The 18,503-nt window shown below is 42.2% G+C and overlaps 2 protein-coding genes across 3 annotated transcripts; both read right to left on the bottom strand.

Moving 5' to 3' along the window:
* Positions 1-219: 219 nt before the first annotated feature.
* polr2m (RNA polymerase II subunit M) lies at positions 220-4,695 on the bottom strand. The gene is made up of 4 exons (XM_046386456.1): positions 4,330-4,695; positions 2,388-2,987; positions 2,048-2,270; positions 220-864 (listed from the first exon to the last, which is right to left on the bottom strand). The coding sequence occupies exons 1-4, from the start codon at positions 4,437-4,439 to the stop codon at positions 721-723; spliced, it is 1,077 nt and encodes a 358-aa protein (XP_046242412.1). The 5' UTR covers positions 4,440-4,695; the 3' UTR covers positions 220-720.
* Positions 4,696-4,938: 243 nt separating this feature from the next.
* LOC124057846 (myocardial zonula adherens protein) lies at positions 4,939-16,775 on the bottom strand. 2 transcript variants are annotated; one of them, XM_046386441.1, is made up of 14 exons: positions 16,234-16,775; positions 15,401-15,481; positions 11,557-11,649; positions 10,609-10,773; positions 10,383-10,475; positions 10,172-10,285; positions 9,915-10,067; positions 9,441-9,566; positions 9,076-9,204; positions 8,899-8,993; positions 8,382-8,487; positions 7,545-7,628; positions 7,224-7,285; positions 4,939-7,120 (listed from the first exon to the last, which is right to left on the bottom strand). In XM_046386441.1, the coding sequence occupies exons 1-14, from the start codon at positions 16,315-16,317 to the stop codon at positions 6,526-6,528; spliced, it is 1,980 nt and encodes a 659-aa protein (XP_046242397.1). In that variant the 5' UTR covers positions 16,318-16,775; the 3' UTR covers positions 4,939-6,525. The 2 variants fall into 2 exon arrangements, with proteins under 2 accessions (XP_046242397.1, XP_046242388.1); XM_046386432.1 differs by having other exon boundaries at positions 4,940-7,120; positions 7,224-7,330.
* Between the last annotated feature and the right edge of the window lie 1,728 nt (positions 16,776-18,503).

The following is an 18,503-nucleotide window of genomic DNA, read 5'->3' as shown; positions in this document are numbered from 1 at the left end:
TACATCAGGGCAGGTAAGCTTAACACTTGGATAACCAAAACCACTTTCCTGATGCTCTCACTTGTGAGCAGTTATAGTTCTAGAGCATACAAGTGAACAGAACTCGCAGAATATCATTTAGAGGCTCATTTTCATCCATACCGAAAAAGCTGAAGAGGTTATTCACAACAGCTCTAATCTGGGGGAAAAATAGATTGACATTTTACACAAACACGGCCATTTGGGAAATCAGGTCTATTTATTCAGTTGTGTTAGGCCTTCTTCTGTACCGACTGAATGTGACACAACTACCTGCAGTGTCATGTTTATTTTACAGACATAACTGTTAACATAGTTGTGCCAAAACAGTCCGCATCACAACCTGATGAGTTTTCAATGCACATAATGATTAACACATCATCATCGGTTTCAGCAAACATTTCTCTTGTGATACATGCTTAAATTTTTTCATTTAAAACTCCTATTCAGCAACTGAATTAAATGAACCCAGTACGATCTGAATGACAAATAAGTAAGCTAGTTTCTCAACCATTCAGTTTCCTGAGCTGAGTCTGGGCTACCAACTATGCCTTCACTCCGTGCAAAGACCCCTTTTCCTCTCTCAAGAATTCTTGTCCTTGGAATGAAAATCCTGTTTGATGGGTCCTGATTGCGAGGTCCAAAGCCTGCTTCCCTCAGGGCCAAGGTCACACTGGTTTCCCCAGCTTTGGCCTTCCAGGATCAGTCTTCCTCTGAGGAGAGCTGGGCTCCTTCATCATGAACCTCTCTGTAGGCTGCCATGGGGCCACAGTCAGGAGTGTAGCTCCCCATAGAGACCTTCAATCCCTCAGACAGTTTCTGGGCTGCCAGCTTGGCCTGCACCTCCTGAAATTAAGCACAACACAGAGACAAAGTTGACATGAATAGGCTGGTAAACAGAAAACTAGCACATTATCATAAAGCAGCACAGCCATAGCTGTTAAACCCTCAACAAAAGTAGGACTGATAATAAGCTTAACAGTCCTCTGCAAGTCGACAGCACACTGTTTGACGTTTGGCTCTGCAATCATTACTTTGGATGTGAAGTGATAAATGGTGCCTACACTGCCTCAACGCTGCCCTCCAGAGCTGATGGTGGATATGACGTGTAAAATTCATCTCTGGAGTCAATATCAATTAATTCCACAATTTTGCATCTAGCTAAAATATGAACACCACACTCAGTACTACGAATCAAATTAATTTGCTGTAATCATACCCCAGTAGGAACAGAGTTGCCATTTTCATCTATTACATTACAAATTGTGATTGTGGCTGGAATAATTTACACAGCTCAGCACACAAAGAAAATAAAGAAGTAAAACTTCTGGTCAAAAACTGTTCAAATAAATAAAAATCTTTACTGTTACAGTAGGATATCACCTTACGTGTGTGAAGTATGTCATTTACCATATAAATTTAAAGGCCCACTGAGAATCACTGTGGCAACAGCAGACCTCTTGTTCATTTAAATTAGGTCAGTCCAGGGGTGCACCTAGGCTGGGTCACCCAGCAAAATAGGGGAACCTGCCACGCTTTTGTTAGACCACAATGCATCCTCATTCGGCAAAGAGCTATGGCAGCCAATCAAAAACACCCAAGAGCACATTCTGGCAATTACCTTCTAACATGAATACTGCATTTCCACACTTACGATAGCTGCAGTGAAAAATGAAATGATGCTGATACTACAGCGAGTGAGCAACAGAGTAGTAACATCCTTTTCTCTTAATATGAACACTGTGTACTGTTTTGCTGTCCAGTAAGTTCTCAACATGCATCTGCCACTCAAACTGGATTTTCTGGATTATCATTTTATGTGTCAGCAGCACCTGTAGGATACTTAAACCCGGGACCGTTTTCGGTCTGAAGAGCCACCAAGAGTTGAAGAGCCTTACTCATTTAGCTTGCAAAAAAGGCTAAATTTGCTTTGAGCAAGTGGAAATTTCTGAACCTTTCAGTCTGTCTACAATTCAATGCATGCAACATATGTAAAAAACAAGTCTGTGGAGGACTTAGTTGCACTTACTTGTTGCTTCTTAGTTTGTTCCTTCAGGAGGATGGCTGACTCTTCCAGAGACAGAAGCTTAGCCGGACTGTGATGAAGAGGAGGGAGTTTGGCTGCAGTGATGTCATCCAGGTGTTTTCTGTCCCGCTCTCTCCTGGCTTGTGCCGAAAGTGGCGATGAGCCTTCAGAAGACTGGCTGGGAGATGAGGATCCTGATGAAGAGATCTCAGTTCCGTGGGGCAGCCTGAAAACACAGTTGAAGAGATGTCATTTACAAATAAATGAATGAAATCTATATAATTATCAAAGTATTTTTTGTTATAAATGTGTACAATCATATCATTAAACAAAGCCCACTTACTGATTTGGTTTGAATTTTTGTTTCCTGGGAGCTGGAGTCTTCTCTGTTCTTTCCAGAACAGTTACATAGCGGGGCTTTTTTGGTATCTGCTTTCTGAAAAAGTAATTGTCTCTTGCTGTGCTGTTTAATGGGCCTTTGGACTCACTATTGAAACCAGTACTAGTTTCAGACAGTCTGACCCTTCCCAAGGCCTCCACAAGGTCTCCCTCTTTTGTCTCATCAGAGTTCAGAGAGGCCCCAGCAGCAGATGTCTCCATGGTTTCACCAGCAGCCACTCTGGAGACAAGCTGGTCCTGCTGCTCGTCCAAAGTGTTGTTTTCCTGCACATGTGCGGCAGGTGAGGTCTCCCTCTCCTGCATCACATCGCTTGCAGCACCCTCACTTTGCCTGTTTTGGTATGATGCTACTGGTGTGATGGGGACAGCACGTCGCTGCTGCACGGTGAAAGCCTGCTGGTACTTGGACTGTAACTCTGTCCTGGCAGCAGACACCAGGCTCTGTCTCCTCTCCTCTTCATCATGGTGTTCAACGGCAAGGCGAACTTTCTCAGCAAATTCTTTGATCTTTTTCCCTTTGTCAGGAAGAGTCTGTACTAACTTCCTGAAAACAACACAAATCCATTATTTCATGCTATATTAAAAAAGATCAGTCAAGATACAGATGACATACATTAAATTAAAGCAGCATTAAATGTCTTGGACAGATGTTGTAGATAAGGGTAGTCAAGGGTGGATACCATTCTTCCAAAAGTTCCTCACTAATGTGGTGTTGTGATTATGATGGTGCATTCACGCCAAGAAGAATCAGCTTTATTGACAGTATATATATTTTTATATACACACACTGAATTCGCCTTCTGCATTTGACCCATCCTTAGTTGAACACACACATGCAGTGAAACACACACAGGAGCAGTGGGCACCATCAAGCGTCCGGGGAGCATATTGGGGGGGTTGCTCAAGGTCACATCAGCCGGCTAATGGAGCGGGGGGAAGCAATTTTCGCAATAGTCACTACACCACACCCAAATTTTTCCTGCCCGTTGGGGCAATTGACCCTCCGATCACAAGGATCTGTATTTGTTATGTTTCTCCATTCATGATTTCTGGTTTTGTTTTTTTGTGGCCTAAATAATTCCAAATGCTACAGCCATCATTGCATGAAAACAATAAACAAATATATTCTATTGGTGTCTAATGTACCACTACTACACCATAAGCATAGCAGCTGCATAGTAGTTAAATGCATAACTATTTTCACCACATTCTACTTTGTCTATTTTAAAATGTTTGAATGGCTTGACATATTATTCACTCTTGAATTTCCCTCGGGATCAATAAAGTATCTATCTATCTATCTATCTCTTGATGGCTTGGGGGCCGACATCTATGTAATAAAACTAAATCATCCTAACTGTATAGCACATTGAACAAAAAGTCTATTTATATAAAAAGTTTTTTGTACAGTTAGAGTTAAGTGTTGTATAGCTGCAATCTGATCATTTTACAGCATGGTAGTACAGACTCATGATGAAAATCGTAACGTTCTGTAATATTTTCCTTTTAGAAACATTTTTACCATCATTTGGTCTAAAACTGACTTGGGCTAGACTAGCAGTCACTTTGTTATGAACATTGTAAATGTTACGTAGCTGTGGCCTTATGCTTAGATACAGCAGTGTTTTAGTTCACATGGTGGAGTGTAAAGATGATTTGCTCATTGCAGAGGAAAGCCAGACCTCCTGTAAGCTCTGTGCTCTTTTAACTCAGTCACGGCGGAGTCACCATGGCTCTCCTGTGTAACTATTACCAAGGTTTCAAAAGAAGCTATTTTGACAGTGAGTCCACGCCAGGAAGTGCCACACTGACACACGTACGAACATGCCCACAGTTTGTAGCCTCCGCCTCAAGTAGAGAAACTGTGGCTAATACTGTGAACTTACTTGTTGGAGAGTATCTTCTCCTGTCGCACGAGAAGTTCTTGGAGCTCTTCTTTGCTCTGGTTTCTCAGGTCTCCCACCTGCCCCTGACGCTCAGTCCACGACGAGAACATCACTGTTAGCTAGTGACAGCTAGCTTCAAATAGCTGTACAGCCATTCACAAACAGCAATAACGTCTCAGTTTAGCATTGTACATTAAAAACTATTTTCACACGTTAACAAGCTCAAAACGCCATCTGTTAACTGACTCTTTAATCGTTAAGAAACTTCGGAAACCTAGAAGGCGGCAGGTTCACTTTTTCAACATGAGACAACAACATTTCAAAGTGGGATTCATCGTCTTCTTCTGCGGAAATCAATCATGTAAGGGTTGCTCTAGCGCCCCCACTGTATAGACTTGTGAATTGCACATCTTCCTTTGTCTCAACCAATGAAGGTGCTTTGCTGCCCTCTTCAGGTCAAATGTGGTTATCGGCACTAAGTTTACATTCCAGGGTTTCCGTCAGAAAACTCACGCCCCTGACAGTTCTTTATATAGGATATTTATTTCTTTTCCTTTAACCGGTGCAGTCAGTCTAAACAGGCTTCACAGTCTCAGATTTTCCGTAGCTGCATTTCCCATGCAGATGTTTCCCAAACCCTGTGCCAACCAGTTTCTCACACAGCTCAATGAACAATGACCCAGCTTCAACCATGAGGTTACAGCTGTGTCCTTTCCGTTCCCTCTTAGAGTTCAAAGACAGTTTAACTTTTGGCTGTAGCTGTACAGCTGGAAAACAATCTCTACAGACTTTATCCAAAAATATATTTTTCTTTTGATTCATAAGGTTGCAACTTTCTCTTCCTTATTACATGCATAGATGTGCTTTGATTAATATGACTTATGAACTTGTGACTGCACACTCTAGATGTTCAAGTTCTTCAAATCCTGATCATAATTTTGTCAAATGTCCAATTTCACCTTTTTGTCTTAATGATTGCCAACTTTGGAGACACTGAAAACTTATTGGCAAATCTACAGATTTGTTTGCATCATCACTGTTACCAACAATTGCCTTAACACCATGTATTGCCTTACTCTGCACATATGAAAATTTCAAGAAATGTAACAAATATACAATTCAGTGAAAAAGCTGAGTTATTTCTTGTCAGCTAGAGGTTTGCATAATCAAACCTACATAAAAATAGTGTAAACGCAATGCAACACCAGATCTGAGAATTCACTGAACCCACACCCCGCAGTAGTAGTGAAGTAGACACACGGCTTCAGGCTTTAGAAAATGTTGCTCATCCAGTGAAGTCTTTATTATCCAAACATATGCTGGCCGTTGTGTCGTAGTATGATATGTATCGATAAGGAAAAGGCACCTCATAAAGGTTTTTCAAACACAGTTGTGGCAGTGCAGACAACAGCTGGATAATACTTGCGCCTGTGGCTCAGGAATGGCAGTCACCCTAACGAGGTCGTTACATTTAAAGTGATTGAACAGTTTTACCACAGATCATCACAGCAATGTGCTTTATATTATATTATTATATTACCCTGTTGCCAATTTAAAGAGATTAATTTCCATCACCAGTATCAAATATACTGTTTACAAAGGCACAAAGCGTGTAAATAAATATTTTGTACATCATGTGACGATAAGAAAATAATATTCATTAAAATTGTACAGAGCCAATATAAAATAATAGGAAAATAAAAACAATAACCTCATCGGCCTCATATAGGACTGATTGCAAATAGCTCACTGAGCAACATAAATGGGCTATATCACCTGTAAACAAAACAAATATAATCCTTCAGCATATTATTTACAATTATTTTACAGAGCATCAGATTATTTACACCCAAGAGCAAGAAACATTTTCTCATCATGAATAGTGCTACATGCAAACACAGGATGAAAAACTCCAAAAAACCTTTAACATCATAAACCAGAATCATATTCTGCAACACATAACTGATGTGCATGTGCCAATTTTGATTGTTCAAAAAATGAGATAATAATGGAAACCACCAGCAGTAAATAGGTATAAGACTGAAGACAACAGAGTTTTAAAGGAATACTTCAACATCGTAGGAGCTGTTCTTGCTGGTTATAATAAATGATAAATGCCACTCTCAGGACTGGATTGTAAATATGTAACTTCATATTTACAACCAAAAATGACAGTGACTCCATAAAATTCTAACTTCAGGATGGATCTATGTTTATCTTTGCTGTTAATTCCATAAGCTTCATAAACGGCGAATAAACTTGAGGGGCTCTTGATCTTGGCTGGGCAGAGGAAAGGGATGAAGCGAATTCCTCTGCACCTGATTGCGTGTCTGTACTTGTTTCTCCATCCACCTCATCTCTCCCAGATTGGGCTGCGCTCGCAGGAGGGTCAGATTCAGATGAAGGGGTGCAGGAGAGCACCCCGCTCTGCGCTAAGGGGCTGGAGTGCAGGATGCGGCTGTATTCGAGAGGAGTGTACCTCAGTAAACTGGACTCCAGCCTGCTGGGTGGAGGGTTACTAGCCTTAAATGTCCTTGGTTGGGTGGGTAAGGTCAGGTACAGGAATGGATTTTGAGAAGGAGATGTGGGCGATGAGGATTGTATGGGGGATGAAGGTTGTGTTGGAGATGAAGGTTGTACAGGGGAAAGAGGTCGTGGGGGGGATGGAGGCTGAGTGGGTGATGGAGGTTTCACTAGTGATGGTGGATGAAGGGGTGGTGGGGGGTGTTGTATGGGATGGAGATGACTTGGTTCACATTGAGGTTCAACATCATGCCTTTGTGCTTCACTTCTGCAGATGCACAGTCAGACAACAGAGTGAGAAACCACCTCCAAAGGAAGCACCAGCTATAACCTTATGCTATTAAATGTGTTCCTCTGACTTTGCTTCTTACCTGGGGAGCAGATCACAGCCCACTCCTATCTCCCTGGTTTTTAAAACCTCTCGCGGCCTATTCTGTATGGACATAAAATAGTTGAGCTTGTCTTCTAATTCATTATTCTAGGAAAAGGAAAAGAGGAAACAACACTGTCAGGTCAGATACATGCAGAAGACTGAAGTCACTTGAAAGTGATTTGATAGGCGCAGTGACACAGACATTCCTGCGAGTTCAGCACTCAGAAGCCCAGGCAATGACGTTCAGACATGCAGCAGATTACCACACCACGCCATGATCAAAACAAGCCGTAAACGCACGGCGACACATTTTTCTTACCTCACACTCCACTATTGCAATTCTGTCCAGAAGCTCCGAGATGAACATGTCTTTCTGAGCGACTTGAGCTCGCAGTGATTCAACCTTCACAATTACAAGAAGACAACACTTAATTAAAATCAATTATTAGGTGTTTTCAGTCACGTATTTCCTCTAGACTATTTTAAGTAATATTGTTATCTTAGTGAGTCTGTAATTTCCTGATTACTTTCTCAGAAGGTTCCTGGAAATAACTATAATGTGTGATTAATTTCACATTGTTACAAGCTGACCTGCTGTGCACTTACTGCACGACTGTTCAAGACACACCAGCAATTCCTTATTAACTAGAAGTGTACTAATTGAACACTGCCTGTACTTTCCCTACATATACTATATAATCACATGGTTATTTTCGGGAACATTCTTGGAAATAAGTCATAAATTACAGACCTTTGATTTAAAGCATCACTGTTGGCAAAAAATCATCCGTGCAACACAAGAATTAGATGATGGAGATGGAGGGAGTATGAACACAAGGAATAACTTTTTTTGGGAAAAGATGGGCTACGTAAAATAACAATAATAATACACTCTAATTTCTTTAATTTATCTTCAAATTATCAGTATGCATTTTAAGCACTAGCCCAGCACAACATGCCATCCTTTACTGACTCTGGGTGGGGTAAGTTATATAATCTTTGTGCACAACTCATCCATACTACTAAACAAAGTTCTGTCACTTCAGCTGACATATGTGTCTCATCCACACCCACAACCAAAACACTAGTGGGACAGAAGACCTGAATGCACGTGAGTGGACGGTATTTACACACAGAAAAAGCAAACTCTCCTCACCTCTTCGATCATTCCTTTGACCTTCCTCTGCTGGCAGAACACCATGTCGTTCAAGTGCTTGATCCTCTCACGGAGATCCACAGATTCAGACTGCAGATCTTTGGACCTTAACAGGAGAAACAACCACTAAATCCGTTAAGTCCCTTGAAATGGAGCTCTTCTTGCTTATTCCAGCCAGGACAAGGATAGCAAGCATTAGAGAGACAAGGGACTGCAGCGCACTGACTGATTTGCAGCCTTTGTCATTGCAAATTCTTGGACACTGCTGTGAGTCAGAATGTCAGAATCATTGCTCTAGCTTCTGTACTGGACTTCCATCAAAACAAAGTAATGATTTTTTTGGAAGGATGAAAATGTACTCTTGACCATGGAAAACAATTTCAATTCCATGAAAATCCTGCACTCCAACAGCTGATGAAGTCTGTGTGATGCACCTGAGAAAAGCTAGGAAGTAGACTTTGTGTTTGGAATTGTTTTGTCGTACAGGTGCTTGCTTATGTGAAAATCCTTTCTGTACCTTTTGGCTACAGTTGCATCGGTCGTGTCTGTCAGCTCCAACAAGCGTAGACGCTGTTCACATTCCTGCAGCTTCTTTTGGAGTTGACTCTTTTCCTGCAAAAATATTTTTCCTTACAAAGTTTATCTGCAAAAAGTACAGCTAGCTTGATATTTGTCACATTAAAATTTGCCTTACCTTTCCCATGCAGTCCAGCAGACGCTCCACTTCAACGATCCTCTGGTCCCTCTCAGCAATCTTGGCCTCCGCAGTCCTGATGTTTCTCTCTGCTTCCTCTAACCTCCTGATGTACTCATCGAGTTGGGCCTGTGTGAACGGAAAGACACTTCAGTTTAGATAGTTTTACTGCTTTTATGGGACATCAAATTATAAAGAGTGCAGTCATTCATCTGCATTGTTGGCCAAATATTAAACTGAATATGCTTCAGGAAACATTTTGCTGTCACACATCTATCCTTTTGTTGACACACGTGATTTGATTTCTACTGGCGCTGAAACTGTGTGTGATGGTGAGTTGATGAAAAGGGGTGAAGCATGCAGACCTGCAGTTTTTCAATCTCCTCTCTGTGTTTCCGTTGTTCCTCCTGCAGTTTTTCCTCGTACTCCTGCTGTAGTTTAGCTGACAGCTCCTGCAGCGCCTGAGTGTGGGCCTCCTGTGAAGACTCCACCTGGACAATTGAAAGCACAGCAGAAATTAAGAGTCCTAACTTTCACCACTATTTTGATCACCACTTCAGTTTTATGTTTAACCGTTGATTTTATTCTAGCCTACTGCTGAAATTGCAGAGACGGAAGACAGCTGAGGTGTCAGGTAGAGACTATTCATTTCTACATGTTTCTTTCTTTGGTAGCCACACGTCTCCACTCATCAGACCACTTTGCAACAGGCCATTTGAGCACACTCTTGTCGCACTAGCTGGGTGACCAGTATCTACAAAGTGCCAGATCACTTCTGTACTGCTCTGAAATTTGTGGATGCATAAGGGTGTGAGAAAGAGATGTGACTGCAGGACTACCTGTAGTCTCAAAGTCTGGTTTTCAGCCTGGGCAGCAGCCAGCTCCAGCTCCGTATCTCTGAGTTTTTCTTGTGCTTTCTCACAGGTGCCCCTCAACGTCTTCAGTTCTTCTCTCCTGTCCACTCTGCTCTGACAGTTCGCCAGAAGGGATTTCTGCAAAGGAAACATCATTTACTCATCCTGCCAACCTTTTCTGCAATGGCATGCAGTCTCCAATGAGCAGATTTTCACAAGTTCAGTGACACTGATTTTGTTACCTGCAGACCAATGTTGGCAGCTATCAGAGAGCTGTTCATCTGATCAAAGCTCTCCATGGCTGACGTCCGGATCCTCACCTCCGACTCCAGACTCCTCTGATGTGCATTGGCAGCCTGCAGACGCACACGTTACATTGCATTTTCAGATCTGTTCACAGCCTCACAGTCTGGAGTTTGAAGAGCACACACGTAGTGATACATAATTCATTACCACGAGTTCTTGCGAAAGCTTCTGCATTGATTGCTGCATTCCTCCAAACTGCCCGTACATCCGCTCTCTCACCTTTTCCAAAGAGTCTCTCACCTGAAACACAGAACGTACAGACAGTGTCTCCATAGCATCCCGCACAGGCGTGCATACAGTAGACAACGTGATGCTGAAACAATGATGTGTTGTGTTGAAGGCCCGGCTGCTTGTTGTGTTAGTTTCCACTCACCTCCCTGATGTACTTCATCTCATCCTGAAGGTGACTGACCGTCCACTCACGAGCCATCACCTGCTGCTGTCTGTCCGAGCCCGTCCTCTGCACAATGCCGTACACTTTAGGCCCATGATGCTGCAGAGAGGTCTCTGGCGCCCCATTGGTTATGTCTCCGAGGTGCTGAGGGAGACAAGATCGCCCCGGTCAGGTTTCTGTAGCCACCCTCCACTGAGGCTGACTTAGGCTTTCACAGAGTTTGTGTTTGTTTGTGTGCAGACATGTAGACTCGCAGGTGCATCACACGTGTTTGTGCGTGTGCGGATGAAAATGCCTACATATTTACACTCTATCAGGTATTTCCAGCACGGCTGCTGCTGAGCACTGGAAACAGGAGGCTGGGAACGAAGGACTAAAAAAAGTGCAGGGTGTATAGAGGGTGTCAAGTTTCTGCAACCCAGTACACGAGCTGCTGCCGTTCCTGCCTATTGTACCACTAACAGACGGGTGCCTGCACAGGCAGAGAAGTGCAGCACTTTAAACAAGGCAATAACTGAATAACAATTACAATAATAGCCATGGGTACAGATAAACTACAGCACGGAAACTTAGAGATTCAGTTTCTATAAATGTTTCAGTAGTGCAGTGAGCCTACATATACATACCCTCTCTCTCTCTCTCTCTCTCTCTCTCTCTCTCTCTCTCTCTCTATGTATATATATATATATATATATATATATGAGACATATATATATATGTATACAGTGTATGTCAGGCACACATTTTGTTATTGTCATCTACAAGTATTTGCTCTTGTTGAGTCCCTGAATACATTATTAATGACAGCCTGAGGGCGTATGCACAGAAACGTGTTTTACAGGAGGATGTCAGTGACACACATGCTGAAGCAGGCATGTGCGTGGCAGTGTCATGCCTATTACTCATGCCGTGGATGTGGATGTCTACCTGCTGAGGTGACTCCCTGCCAGCTGGCCTCTCTCTTTGGATGAGTCCATTCTTCTTCTTCCATGCCCCGCTGACATCTTTCTCGCTCTCAGTCTACAGGAGAAAAAAAAAATTCAAGTTTGTTGCTGTGGACGATTCACTTAATTCCAAGAGTAAATGTTGAAAATTCAAAAAAAAAAAAAAAAAAAAAATGTTCAAACATTTGTATTGCAAACATTTACCAGCACCTTCTGGTTAGTAACATTCCTGCTGCAATAATGTCCTCCACTCTGTCATTGTTGCTGATTATATGTAGAAGCAAGAGAAAAGGCAAGAAAACAAACCCTTGCATTTTTTTTCTATTTTATAACATTTCTCTTTACTTGTTTGTTTCATTCTGTCTTGCTCTGAATATGTTTGCAAACTAAACGAATTATCTCAATTCACAAGTGGAAGTGAATCCTGCTTCTACATGGTGTGTGTGCAGCTGTGCACAATGGTGTGTTCACGTACAAAACGAATAAAGTCTTTCCACTTTTGTACTGGATTACATAAAAAGGCCAAGATGCTGGGCCACAATAATGAATCAAATACGCAAAATTCAAATTATGCGCATTATTCATGTCATTCGACTGAGCTTAGGATATTTGAAGAGTGTTTTCTGGTGAAGACAAGTCTGGGGACAGCTGGGGGGACAGGCAGGGGAATTAAGAAAGATGGGAGTAAACGGGAATCTCTTGTGCGTGTTGACTTCAAACACATGTACAGTAATCCACTGAAAACAAATAATTCCACAATCAAACTCGCACCAGTAACCCAAGGCAAAAATTCACTTTGCTCTCTATGTGAACACACTACGGGATAACTAAGTGGCTCAAAGCACAAGCCCACCGACTGAGGCCAGGAGGCCAATTCAGACTGAAAGATTCACAAAATGTATGTCTGTGAGTCTGATGTGCTATTTTTGTTTGGGTTTAAAAAAAGTTAAAAACAAATGTTGTAGATAGATAGATAGATAGATAGATAGATGACAGACTAAACATTCAGTCAGGACCTATTACCCAGAGAAAGGGGCGTCAGTCTCTCACAGAGATAAGAGTGAGGAGGAAGCAGAACAAAGATCCCAGTGTTGTCTTGAGAACAGAGCTGAGCCTCACATTTCTCCACCATCTCATCTGCAGAGGACATGCTGTTGAGAAGCAGTGAAGGCTAATAGGCGGATGCGAATTCCAGCAAATGGGAGGGGAGAACAGCCGACATCTTTATGTTTTAACAATGCTGCGGCCTCCTTCTCTGACAGCTCAGAATAACAACGCTCTTTGTGCAGCTTTGATTTTACAATACCAATGTTTGACCACACCAGAGGACGGTGTTTACTCGCTCCTTGTAGCTCAAAGTGCAGAAGGGTTTGTTTGGTTCTGCTGTTGTGAGGGGGCCTGACCTCACTGATGTCGCTGGCTGATTATGTAAACATGTAAAAACAACTTCAAGACACTGCTTTGAAATAATTACAGGTCAGTGCGTTGTCAGGCATTTTACTGTGCAATTTGTTGCATGTGAACTGACTGCTCTATCGCATGAAGGCATTGTGAAGTACTCGACTGGCTCCTTATTTCCGACACCAGCATCAAAGTAGTATTTGAAGTCAGAGCACAAAGATCCTCTCATGTAGCTTGTTGGACTTTGAAGAAACTTCAGGCCATTGTGAAGATGAAATCAATGTTGTAGGTGTAGAAACCTCTAAAAGTAGCAACTGTGTCCAAGTCTTTTGGGTGTGTCATGGTGCACATGTATTATTTCTCATGTAGGCCATCATGTAGTCAGTGGTTGGATTCTGTCCGTGGTGTGTCAGGTTGCAGGATACACCCTTTCTAATTTTATGGCGAACTACTTTAACCAGGCCTTCTACTTAAACATAACATCAGTTAGAGGATGTTTCCCTCATTTCCTTCCTCCTTGATAAGCTTCATGTCTTCCCTTTTTTCCCTTTTTTATTTTTTCATCACAAAGTCACAAAAATATGTGCTCAAACAGATGCAGCTGACCTACATCTGGTCTTGCCAACGGATTACACCTAGGATCAAATAATGAAGAACTTCAGGGAGAATTTGTTTCTGCACATGTAATAAAAATTCCACTGGATCGAGCCTCCTCAGCACACATGTCACTTTTTGTCCCTGTGCTTGAATTTGAATTAAATGTTGTGTTAGTTGTGTGTCACAGCATTTACAGCAGCACCTGCACAGAGCTCTGCGCTCAGCACTGAATACACAATGAGCAGACTCAGAGGACACAGAGAGGTGAGTCTTTAACCTTTTCAACTGGCCAGAGTTTGAGTTTGAGTTTTAAACACTATGCTAATGTTATATACAGTGTGGTAGTGATAATATGAAAGTGTTTTCAGGCCAGCACTGGAAACCACTGCTGTCCATTTTAGTCTGGTTCTGTGCAAAATCTGTTCTTCTAAAGTTGAATGATTATGAATAATCCTGCCATAAAACAGCAAATTATTATTCTTAGTTTACAGCATCTATGGATTAAACAAACAAGATACACCCTGCTCATTTAAAATGCTGATAAGCTGATTTTGTTACCTTTGGACGGTTTGTGCTAAGCCAGGCTAACAAGCTGCTGGCTGTAGCTTCATATTTACCGTACAGACTTATCGATCTTTCTATCTAACTGTCCGGCAAGAAAGTGAATGAGGTCATTTCACAAAATGTTTTTCTTCCCTTATTTTATTTTATTTATTTATTTTTGCCACTGTCACTCTGCTGTCAGAGCTGCTGCTGTCTGCCCCATGAGAGTGAGCTGCAGGAGTGCAGAGTCCTGCCTCTTCTCTGAACACACACCGAGGTACACGTCATCACAGAGCACATGTGTGTCTTACTCTGTGTTAACTCCTGACCACCCTGTCCTCCGTCATCAGGTCCAATAGTCACGGTCGCACCCTCCCCAAGGGAGGGACATTCAGAGATTAGCAGTGTGCTATCAGTATGAGGAGAACTAGGGACACCACACTCCTCAGCCAAAGATCATAGAAAACATACCACCATGGCTGTTTGTACACAAGGAAAAAGATCAAAAAGCCTCTTTGTGCCAACAATAAGTGAAGTCACACTCAGTTCTCACACTCCTACTATCAATCTCTGGGATCAGCCTCTGGACCACAAATCCTGAACACAAACAAAGACAGGGGCAGAGCCACTTACAGCTAACACGTACACACAGCCTGCAGCGTACAATAATAATTCACACGGCCACAACGTGCACTAACACACACTGATGCTGTACAGAGTGTGATTCTGCTCTTCAACAAGCGACTGCCCTTTCATGAGCCCTGTTTGTTTGGTTACCGGGGTTGGTACTGTTTTAACTAAGCTCCCAGGTGTCTCAGGTGTCTGTTCAGCAAAAGTATTCGAAATATGTTCTATTGTAAGGAATAGATTTACAATACAGAGCCGGAGCTAAGCTTTGAAGTAAATGTGAAACAGCTGCATGTGCATTATCACCCGCACACACCCTCCTGTCATGATTGTGTAACTGGTCAAGATGATAAAAAACAGATAAATCTCAGCAGCTCCACCACCTTTCTTTCTAATTATTTGTATTTTATGATGAATGAATCTTGTACTTTCAGTGCCTATTAATTCTCCCACATTGCTATTTTTAAGAGTACATCAGTGGTTAAAGTGAGATGCACACACACACACAAATTCAGTGGGCTTGTTGAATCAAAGAGGGAATTTAAAGTTTAATTGAACTCTTTTTATCAAACCTTTACCTGTCTAAATAGAGCTGTCAAGGAAGACTTATAGGCAGGATGTAGCAGGGTCAATTGCATGAATTTCAATGAGAGACTTACTGTGTCTGAGTCTGCAGTTTTTGGCTCCTTGTTTTCATTGTCCCCAGCATGTAGAGTTAACCTGAGGCGCCTGATCCTCCTCTGTGAAAAACAAACAAGCAAAAGGCAAATAATTGATGTTCTGCTGTAGGCAAATGATTTTTGTGTGTGTTATGTCATCATGAGAAAAGATAGGGAAGAGTTGACATGAACGCATCACTGAAACTGAGGGGGTGGACAAATCTCACAGACCTCAACAGTCCACCAACAAGTGTTTATTTATGGACCCCAGCAACAGGACTGCAAAGTTTATTCAAATACTGTGCTGCAGTTACATCCATTGTGAGATTTACACCACAGTGACTGCTTTGTTCGGTTGCATAGCAAACATTGTGTAAAATCAGGTTTTATCTTGCGATATTATTCCCTGCAGTAATGAACCCATGTCATATCCAGTTTACATATTCTGTCTTCCCTAGAAAACAATAACTTTAAAGGCCTGGGGAGTACAATGGCCTGTTTTATCAGGGAGCTGTTCAAATAAACATGACAGTCCAGCCTGATGCACACTCAGCTCCCATTACACACTCTCGTGAGTGAACACATCCTACAACACACTCTCAGAGGATCAGGGGAAAGAAGATGATCAATATATATATATATATATATATATATATATATAAGCAGTTATGAAACAAGTGGCTGCAGAGTTAACGCAACAAGGGACAAACAGACGATGGAGGGAAGGAAAAAACACAGGATTCCTTGCAAAGCAGAAAGAAGAAAGGAGAGAGCAAAGAGGTGGGGGGCAGAGGGAGGGTTTCAGTGTTCCTCACTTCTCTGGGACTTCTTACCTCACTTGAAGACTCTGGGGAGTCCTCTGTTGTTGTGGTGGCAGTGGTGGTGGCAACAGTTCGTCCTGAACCGTAGCGACGCATGTCTCCGCTTCTGTCCACTCCTCGCTTCTCTTCCTCTCCCTCTCTGGACCTCCTCCCACCCTTCCTCTCACTCTCCTTCCTGAGTTCTGCTCAAACTCTCAGAGCGACCATCTGCCCGCGGCTCCAGCCAGAGAAGAGGAGGGGAAATTCCACCCTGTCACGTCTGCTGTCGCTGGTGGTGGTGGTGGTGGTGGGAGTCCACAGGAGCCCCTGAGGTTTCCTCCTCGGCCAGTGAAATGATGAGGTGTAAACCAGTTCCCTACTCAGCAACACAAACACAACTATGTCATTGTTTTAATTCTGGCCAGACTGCTTCTAAATACACCTGGCTGACAGGCTTGTCTGTCACTCAGCAACCTCCCAGGCTCTCTCTCACTCTCTCTGTGTGTCTCTGAGTTCCCATCAGACCTGTCGGGCCACATTTCAGCTGCCGCCCTGATCGGTGCCTCCTGCACTGAGAGCAGCTCTTTCACAGGGCGGGGCTTACTGGGGCTGGGACAGGTGGAGCACTTTTGATCAACCCAAGGTGGCTACTAGGAGGAGCCGGTTCTTACTGCTCGCTGCACAGTTGAGGAGTTTATCTTAGTCAAACCTGTTTACGTGCAAATATTTAGACTAATGACTGCTACATGTATTTCTGCTTTAATATAACATGGATCTGTTTATGGTTTGGATTAGCAGTAGGCCTGTGTTTCTGTTTTGTCTTGTTTTTTGTTTTTTTTTCTTTTATTAAAGGTTTGGTCATAAGGTGGTATTTCTACTTTTACTTAAAACTTAACTTAGTATGTGGGAGTGAAAACTTTCGGTTAAATAGAGTCAGAAACTGGTTTATAGTAAAGCTAGGAGAGGTGTAACTTTAAGTCAGTAAATTATTGATACTGTTGGCAGTTGATAGGGAAAAGTAAGAACCCAGCGAGCATTATTTTTTAATGTCATTGTTAACTTCTGTCTCAGAACTACAACATCACTTGGTTTAATGAACCGATGTTCGTCAGTTTGCACTTTGTCATCAGGTTTAAGCATCTTTAAGGAACAGGCAGACAATCATCATGACAGCCAGATCACATTCCTAGTATGAATGGCCTTCAGGCCCTCCCTTTTAATTCAAACCAGAGACGCAGAAGAATGGAGAATCAAGTTTAAAGTCTGAAGCTGTATTGTCAAAATACATCAGTAAATATGAAAAGAACATTTTTCAGAACAATATAAGAGGCTTTTCCACACACTGGAGTTGTTAATTAGTAACCAGACATTAAACAAAGGGTGTGGCTTCTGCAATCAGAGAGCCAGTCACACAACCAGACCTCTGTTCAAATCCAATGTCACGTGGAGACCCATGTGGAAATCCTCTCCCGTAAACATATCACATGCACTTCCTGTCGTGATTGTGCTCTCACAGTTTTGTGATTAGATGTCAACTTAGCGTTGGATTGATTCCACAGGGCCGGTCTGTCAAGAACATCTACATGTCCATGGAGCACATATGACGGAAACAGAGCAATTTGTTGGCCTCGTTCATTTAAAAATACATTTTCTACAGTTCAAAGGAAAGTATTGTACTTTTTATCCCTTCACAGCATCTGACAGCTATAGTTACTAGTAAAACATATGAAGAGTTTGTAAAACATGAAGCACTGTGATAGATTAAACTGTCTGTTAGATCTGAAATGATTATTCAATTAATCGTCATTCCAGCCTCTTGAATGTGATGATGTGTTGCTTTTATTTGTCTTAAATTACTGCAAACTGAGTACTTTGGAGTTTTGCAGTAGCGTGTGAACAAATCATCAGCATTGTGATGTTGCCAGTTTGGGAACTGTTTTATGACTTTTAACAGACCAAACAAATTCTCCAGAAAATAGCTCAAAGTTGGCTCCAGTTCAACCAGCTACAGCAATTAAACTGCTGCTACTTCAAATACACTTGACAGACTTTAAGAACAACACCTAATCAAAAGTAGCAACGCCAAACAATAAAATAACCCCATTACATGTAAAATCAGGCACTGAAAGTGTGACTGACTGGTTCAGTCAGGAGTTTGCTGTGCCTCGTGGGTTGTGTGTATCGTTTGTTGCTGCAGGTTGCAGTGCAGGTGTTTCTTATGTGGCAGCAGTCGCTTATGCAGGATTTTACTGTTGCAACCACCAACAATAGCTGTTATCTGTGAAACATCCCTGCAGCTGTGG

Source organism: Scatophagus argus, chromosome 1, assembly GCF_020382885.2.
Source record: "Scatophagus argus isolate fScaArg1 chromosome 1, fScaArg1.pri, whole genome shotgun sequence".
Taxonomy (NCBI): Eukaryota; Metazoa; Chordata; class Actinopteri; family Scatophagidae; genus Scatophagus; species Scatophagus argus.
The sequence above is the reverse complement of the archived record's forward strand: the minus strand, read 5'-3'. Positions and strand labels throughout refer to the sequence as shown.